At 44.2% G+C, this 8,499-nt stretch overlaps 1 protein-coding gene across 1 annotated transcript in view; it reads left to right on the forward strand.

The window, feature by feature from the left end:
• Nucleotides 1-8,499, forward strand: part of CRCP (CGRP receptor component) — a 47,987-nt gene that overhangs the window by 8,919 nt on the left and 30,569 nt on the right. Inside the window, exon 2 of the mRNA XM_008585018.1 lies at nt 1,688-1,724. Coding sequence (XP_008583240.1) covers nt 1,688-1,724 — 37 coding nt within the window. The remainder of the gene's footprint in view (nt 1-1,687; nt 1,725-8,499) is intronic.

The following is an 8,499-nucleotide window of genomic DNA, read 5'->3' on the forward strand; positions in this document are numbered from 1 at the left end:
TTTTAATGAGAATTAAGTGAGATATCTTTTTTTTTTTCCCTTTTTGTCTTTTTTCATGACCGGTAATGGGATCACAACCCTTGGTGTCGCGCCTGTACCGCGACTGGCAATGGGATCGCAACCCTTGGTGTCGCGCCTGCACCGTGCTCAACCAGTGAGTGGACCGGTCTCTATATGGGATCCGAACCCTCGGCGGGAGCGCCACCGCGCTCGCAAGCGCCGCACTCTACCGAGTGCGCCACCAGGCCAGCCCAAGTGAGATATCTTTAAAAAATAATAGTCACCAAAACTTGTCTCATTTCATCATAACAGTTTTATGAGGTAGGAAGAGGTCGTGGCAGTGGAAGTAGCACAGGTAGTAGGAATGATAATAAAGGCATTTATTGAGCACTTGTGTGCCTGGTACTTTACGGGTTTCAATTTAATCCTGTAAACAATCTTACAAGGTTGATACTGTGATTGCCATTTTTTTTTTTTTTTTAAAGATGACCGGTAAGGGGATCTCAACCCTTGGCTTGGTGTTGTCAACACCACGCTCAGCCAGTGAGCAAACCGGCCATCTCTATATAGGATCCGAACCCGTGGCCTTGGTGTTATCAGCAACGCACTCTACCAAGTGAGCCACGGGCCGGCCTATGATTGCCATTTTTATAGATGAGAAAATTTAAGCATAGAGAGATTAAATAACTTGCCCCCATTTGTACAGCTAATGTAATATGTAATGTAATGTGCAGCTGGGTTTAGAATCCAGGCTACACTTCTAGATATTAGTTTATCCCCATTTTTTGTTTTAGAGGCAGAAGATTAGGCAGTAATTAACTCACTAAAATTCACAGACTTTATAAGTAGCAGAGATATATAGAATATGAACCCAAATCTCTCTGATTTCAAAACTATTCTTAGTTATCATGGTGTACTGCCTCCACTGCTAAAAAAAATAAATACTTTCTGATGTAATATTGTTGAATGGGTCAGTTATTTAATATGTCACATTGCTGTGTTCATTCACATATGAAAGATGACATACTGCCTTGATCGAGTGTTACACAAGGGTACCAGGCTTTTGACTACTGCGTGATACATGTACTCTACCTGCTGAGTTGGTATAGAAGATGAACAGCTTTGGAGTTTTGTGGATATTTGACAGGATTCTTGATCATTGCTTGAATTCCCAGTAGTGATGTTAATGTTAAGTAGACCTTCAGCAGGAGGACTGGGCTGCCTAAGATGTCAGAAGCTGGTGGGAGGCAGATGGTAATGGGGAGAGGATGTGGATATAGGGTGGGACAGCACTTTGTTTCTCTCATTATTTTTAGCGTCACCACTGTGTTTATTGACTTCTCCCGCTTTGTGGTTTTGTCCTCTTGTTCTTCCTTTAACTAACTTCTCCTAGATGTCTGACTTCTCTTAACTTCTGCGTACATAGACTTGGAATAAGTATAGTATTTTAATCATCTGCCTGGTGACGGGTGTGTGATATGCTATGGCTGTAAAAAGAAAAGTCTGCCCTGAAATTTTCCACAGCAAGCTAAACCATGTAGAACTTAGGACATTTCTAAGTTTTAGGTTGTAGTCTCCAAATTCTAGAACTGGACTACTAGATCTTGACAGGAATTATTTTACGGATATTTCATACCCAGAAAAGTATGTGAGCCCAGACTGACGATAGCTTACTTTTCTTTTGCAGAAAGGATGCCAATTCTGCACTGCTTAGTAACTATGAGGTGAGTAACTTTGAAATGATATATATTATTAATATTTCCATTTCTGATAGTTTGCCCTTTGTTTCTTAAGATTGTTGAATTAGTTTTGGTTAGAAATGACTGAACAGGGGCTGGATTGTTAGCTCAGTTGGTTAGAGTGCAGCCTTGTAACACCAGGGTCAAGGGTTAAGATCCTTGTACCAGACTGCTGCCAAAAATAAAAATTAAAAAAATAAAAATAAATGATTGAACTCATTTGAATTCTCCACTTTAAAACTGAACAGATGGCACCATGCAGTGGACCTTGGAATATTCTCTCTCTCTTTTTTTTTTTTTAACCAAATACATACTGTATTTCAAAATATCACATCTACCTCCTGGGCTTTGACTGTGGATCCCTTACATCAAAAGGATATATAACTTGAACACCACTGGCACGTTACTAGAATTTCACTCATTCAACCACTCCATTCAGTCTTGTCAGGTTCCAAAAGCAGGAGTAGTCTCAGCAAACATATACCTCACCCTTTCAGTCATCTGGTATAATTGAGCTAAGAGACAATGTTGTCTCTCGCTCTGAGCTTCTTTCGAGGTGTTCAAGTAATGTTAGATTTCCCTCAGTACGTAACCCATTTATTCATTCCTTCACCCTTAGTCACTATTCTTCCTTCCCTCTGTTAACACCCAACTTTTCCACCTTTGGCAGGGACATTAGGTTTGGCCGCTATGCTTGTTTAGACAGCAAGCAGCAGTGTTAATATAGCAAGAACCTCCCCCCACTCCACTCCCATTTGTTATATAGGATAAGGTTACATAGGTGCAGAACTAATCAGCTGTATTTATCACCAGGCAATATAGCTGCATTCACTGTTAGCCCCAATTTTGCCACATGGGGTGAAGGCACATGCCACTCCCTTCAGGCCCTTAGGAATTCTGACATAAGGTTTAAAAACATAATAGTTACAGTTTCTTGCTTAGGAATCATCCCTGCTTCCAGCACTTGTACTGTAATTGCAGGACCCAGTCCTAGAACCACTGCATCAGGTCGAGAGAGAAAGAGACTGAAGTGGTATGGGGAAGAATGAAAAAAATTATAGTCATTATACCAGTGTACTCCTCCCTGGGCAAGAATTACATAGTCATACCAGCATCTTTCCCACCCTCTCTTCCTCAGATCTACCAGGAAAACAGAGGAATATCTAGTGGGGACACTCCTTTAGTTCCACTCATGCTGAGCATGAGCACACTCTCGTGATGGCATGTAAGCCAGCCCTTCATGCCTTTATGTCCCCCCGTTTTAGACAACCAGTGTTTTAATTGGCCATTCCACTTCTCTATCAAACTATTACTCTGAGGAGGATATCTCTCTGCCCATTACTGGACGTTATGGGCTGTATGTACAGTGTGTTCCTTGGCCTGAAGAAATGAATGTTTGCCATCCACATTCATGCAGTATCTGTGGTTCTGGTTTTTCTATAGCACTCTGAGCATTCGCATCTTCCATTGGGTAAGCAAACCTCAGTCCAGAGACAGTGTCTATTCCTGTCAAGACCCATTTGTAGCCCCCCAGGACTACCAGCATCAGACTCACTTGCCAGCTATGTCTAGGGCCTTCCCACCAGGGAATCTGCCCCATAGCCATGGGCAGCCTGTCTCTCTTGTTGGGAGACAGAACAGTTCCTGTTGGCATTATGTGCCTGAGAGGGTACAAAAGAAATGTTTCTAGATCCAGCCCATCTCTGCACTGCTGCAGTACCCCATGTCCACTCATTTCATGGGCCCAGGTGGCCACCTCAGGTGAGCTCACAGGGATATCTGCTTGTTGATTCCAGTCACCTCGTGAGCCTGGAAGGGAGCTCTCCTGATGGGCATTGACCTGTTTTACTTTAATGCTACCCTCAAATGTCTATACATGGGCATCCCTTAAATAGGCCAGGTTTCCATTGCCTCCTGCCTGACCATTTGGCTAGGCCACTGGCCACTGCCCATGAGTCAGCAAAAACCCAAACACGGGGCTTTTACCACTGTTCAATTCTTCCATCTCTGCTACGAAAACAATATGCAGTCCAGCCCGATGAACTGACTTGTTTTTACCTTCTTTGATCAGAGTGGCATCCTTCCAAACAGGATGTTGTCTGTTCACCGTGGAACTGCTATCTGCAAACCCAGTAGCTCTTGAATGGTCAGTTGAGAGCTATTAATAGGGCACTGTTCAAGTGTTGATAGAATCCAGCAGCTCCTCGCACAGTTCCAGAGTCGATCCTGGGGAAAGGAGTCTCCTTGCTTGTGAGTGTTTCCCCCTCTCATTCCCCAGGTAGCATGATCTTGTAAAAAACATTTAAATTCTCTTGTCCAGAGTCCCAGTGGTCATCACTGGGAAGTGCTTACAAGCATTTGCCATGAGCCCCAGCCTAGGCTCCTCCACAAGGGCTATCAGAGAATTTGTCCATACCAGCTGTATTAGTCTGTTTCTGTGGCTTATAACAAAATACCTGAAACTGAGTGATTTATAAAGAAAGCAAAATTTATTGCTTACAGTTTCAGAGTCTGGACAGTCCAAAGTCCAAGGAACACGTTTGGTGAAGGCCTTGGTGGTGGCAACAGTGACCCAGGGGTCTCACGTGACAGAAAATGGCAGAGCAGAGAGAGCTCCTGGTTCACTCTCTTTTTTTAAAGCCCTCAACCATACCCCTGACCACCATTTTTAATCCATTCACTATGGCATGGTCTTACAATGTATTCATCTCTTCAAGGCCCCACCATTCAATTTCCTTAGTAGGATTTCCCACCCTCAACAGTTACAGTGGGGATTTAAGGTTCAGTGAGGTTGGGGGAACATCCGATCTAGAGCGTTTTGCCCCTGGTCCCTCAATCTTGTGTCTTTTTCACATACAAATAAATTCATTTCATCCCCAAAGTCTAACTTGTTACAACTTAAAAGTCCAGAGTCCCATCTGTGAAATCAAAACAAGTTATCTACTTTCAAGATACAATGGTGGGACAAGCATAGGGTACCTATTGCAATTCCAAAAGGGAGAAATAGGCCAAAAGAAAGGTGTAGCAGGTCCCAAACAAGTCCAAAACCCAGCAGGGCAGGCATTAAATCTCAAAGCTGTTGAATCACGTACCTTGACCCCACATTCGATGTCCTCTGCATATTGTTCCAGGGTTTTGGTCCCCAAGTCCTTGGGCAGCTCTGCTCCTGTGTCTTTCCTGGTCTCAGGTGATGCTTTAGGTCTCACAGGCTGGTATTCCACTCTGGTAGCTCCACAGGTTTGGGGTCTCCATGGTGGTCCTGCTTCACGGCTCCACTAGGTATAGCGCTGTTGGGGTTTTTCTGCTGCAACTTTGACCCGTTTCTGCTCAGCACTGCTCTAGTGAAGGCTGTCTACGATGAATCACCCCATGACAGATCTCTTCCTGGGCCCCCAGGCTTTTCCATACATCCTTTGAAATTAGAGTGGAGACTCCCACGCCTCCACATCTCTAGCATTCTACCAGCTTGCCCTGTGGACGCTGCCAAAGTTGCAGGTCCAGGCACCCCTCTGGGGGCAGTTTAGCCACAGCTGGAGCAGCCAGGGCAGCCAAGGTGCTGGTGCTGGAAACAGCTTTCCAAGGTGGCCCTAGGTAGCGAGTTCGAGGAGACTGCTTCATGCCTGTTCCCCAAGGCCCTTGTGACTCCCTAGACCTCTGGGCCTGTAATGGAAGGGTTGGCCCCGGAGGCTTCTGCAATGCATTCAGGGCCTTTTTCCCCTTCTCTTGATAATCCTTTTCTTCTGTACACATCTCCTTAGTACCATTGGATTTTTCTCCTCTCCCTGCTTCTCTACTATGTGACCAGGGTGCAAATTTTTCAAATCTTTATGCTGTGCTTCCCTTTTAATTATACACTCTGGCTTTACATCATTTCTTTACAACCATAACTCAGTGTAGGCTGTTATAAGTAGCCATGCAGCTTCCTGAATGCTTTGCTGCTTAGAAATTTCTTCCACCAAATACTCTGGGTCAGCACCTTTAAGTTTCACATTCCATAAAATTTGGGGGCATAAACAGAGTGCAGCCAAGTTTCTTGCCATTTCACAGCAAGAGTGATCTTTGCTCCAGTTTCCAATAAGTTCCCTGTCATTTACATCTGAGATCACCTCAGAATGGCCTTTACTGTCCATATTTCAATCAGTATTCTGCTCACCACCATTAACCAGTCTCTAAAACATTCCAAACTTTCTCTGGTTTCCTTGTCTTCTAAACTCCAGCAGCAGCTAGGCTTATTCTAGCCTGCTCCTTCAGATTCTTCCAGCCTTTCCTCAACACCCCAGTTCTCTGGTACCAGTTTTCTTTTCTTTTCTTTCTTTTTTTTTTTTAAGATGACAAGTAAGGGGATCCTAACCCTTGACTTGGTGTTGTCAGCACCGTGCTCTCCCAAGTGAGCCATGGGCTGGCCCCTCAGTTTTCTATATTAGTCAGTTTCTGTTACTAATAACAAAATATATGGAACTGGGTGATTTGTAAGAAACTGGAATTTATTGCTTACATTTTTGGAGTATGGAAAGTCCAAAGTCCAGGGAACACATTTGGTGAAGGCCTTCGTGGTGGTGACAGTGACCCAGGGGTCTCACATGGTAAAAAATGGCAGAGCAGAGAGAGCTCCTGGTGCACTCTGCATTTTAAAGCCCTCAACCGTGCCCATGACTACCATTTTTAATCCATTCACTATTGCATGGTCCAACAGTCTAATCACTTCTCCAAGGCCCACCTTTCAATTATCATAATGGATTTCCCTCCCTCAATGGTCACAGTGGCGGATTTAAGCTTCAGTGAGGTTGGGGGGCATCCAGTCTGTAGCACCAGCACTGCAGCTTCTGCTCTACATTTCTGTGGACTTGTGCAGCCTTACTGGTTCCTATTTAGTATGCCTCATGAATATTGCTTGAAGGTCATGTTTACACGCCTTCTGTTTTACAATATTAGTAGGGGAAACACTCCCCAGTCAACCCTCTCGTTTACTTTCATTTTAGCTATTATGGGTAACAGTAACCAAGGCATTGTATGTTTTGCTTTTTTCTTATTAGTCTGCATTTCCTTAATGCATCCAGTGAACAAACTCTCCAGGAGTTGGATCTATCTCTAAATTCCACTGGTAACTTAGTAACTGCAGCACTGCTGTGACTCCATATCATGGGTGACCATGTGGCTACCCAGGAGTTAAAAGTTCCTTATCCCCCACTCATTTTTCCTTTTTTTCCCCAAACCGTGTTTCCCTAAGCCAGGGCCGTCAATTGCAACCAATTCCTCAGTGGACATGAGTTGGGTGCCCTCTCATTCACTACTAATGCTGTCTACTTGGAAAGAGCGTCAGTTCCCACAGGTCAGGGGCTTAGTCCCCAAGACTACTCACCCCCCTTCTGGTGCCAAGCCAAAGCTACAGGTTGTTTTACCTGTGCTTCTGACAAACTGGTTATAAATTGGGGTTCCCACAACCCCCTCCTTGGGTTCAATTAATTTGCTGTGTGGCTAACAGAACTCAGGGAAACACTTATATTTACCCATTTACTATAAAGCATAAACAGCCAGATGAAGAGCTATGTGGTGGAAGGGGTGTGGAGCTGCCATGCCCTTCCCGGGTGTACCACCCTTCAGGAAAGTCCACATGTTCAGCTATCCAGAAGCTCTAGACCTTGGAATAGTCTAAGGTTGGCAAATTATACACAGTACTTCAGGGATGTTGGGAAGACCTTAGTTTACAGTAGGCAACCTTCCTTAAATTCCAAAGATTCTTGATCATTTGGGATGCCTTCATGGGGTGGAAGCATCTATTTTAGAACCCCTTCTGTCTGCAAAAGTTTACTATTAAAGTATTTATACCTTTTCCTAATTACCACCCTTTACCTATAAAATGCTTTATGCATTATCATTTTTGTTAGGCAGTTGTGTTTTAGCCGATGTCTAAGACGGCAGCGGGTAGACGGAAGGAACACCCAAAATGGCTGCAGAGAGTTTCAGGTCCCTAGAATAGCACATTTTCCGAGAATCACAAGAAATCCCCTCCCCCTTCTTCACCACCACATCCCCTTCCTGTATGCGTGAATTTCTCCCCGCTGGCTTCCCTCCCCTTCCTTCTTAGCCAATAGGAGCAGTCCAGCTCAGCCTAACTGGATATAAAAGGCCCAGCCCGACTCTCCTGCTGCTGCTCCCACTTCTGAGAGGGCAGCCCGCTTGTTCATTTTGCCCGCCTAATACACTTTGGTTGAGTCCCTGTCTCCTGGTGTTTTATTTTTGTGCTCAGGCTGGAGCTTTTCCTTCCAATTTTGATCCTCAAATAGTCTTATGGGTATGGATAACACCCTCATTTTGAAAGTGAGAGTTTAGTTGACTCACTGTTGTGAATAGTTTGGTAGGAATTAACAGATTTATAATTTTGGGGGCTTTGTGGTGAGGTTGCTGGGGAAAGAGGAAAGAAGGAATGAGGTTGATGAGAGAGGAGATGTGACAATATTCTTGCCAATATCCTAATTTTCCTGGGTCCTGTTTGGTACTAGCAAAACCATCTGGTGGATTAACTCCAGATATAGAAAGAACCATTCATACATTGACTGTCCATTTTCCATATGCCAGAGTCTAAACTCTGGAAGACTTAGAGGAGGTCTGAGTGTCCATGGTGTGATACATATAGAAGGTAGTAGTAGTAACAGTGGGCCATATTTCTTCCTTCCTAGAGGTTCATCATAAATGATTGCTGCTCATAACAGGAAAGAAATGGTTACTGGTAGGCCTGGCCCATGGTTCACTTGGGAGAGTG

The sequence above is a fragment of the Galeopterus variegatus genome, unplaced genomic scaffold (genome assembly GCF_000696425.1).
Source record: "Galeopterus variegatus unplaced genomic scaffold, G_variegatus-3.0.2 Scaffold3423, whole genome shotgun sequence".
In the NCBI taxonomy this organism is placed as follows: domain Eukaryota; kingdom Metazoa; phylum Chordata; class Mammalia; order Dermoptera; family Cynocephalidae; genus Galeopterus; species Galeopterus variegatus.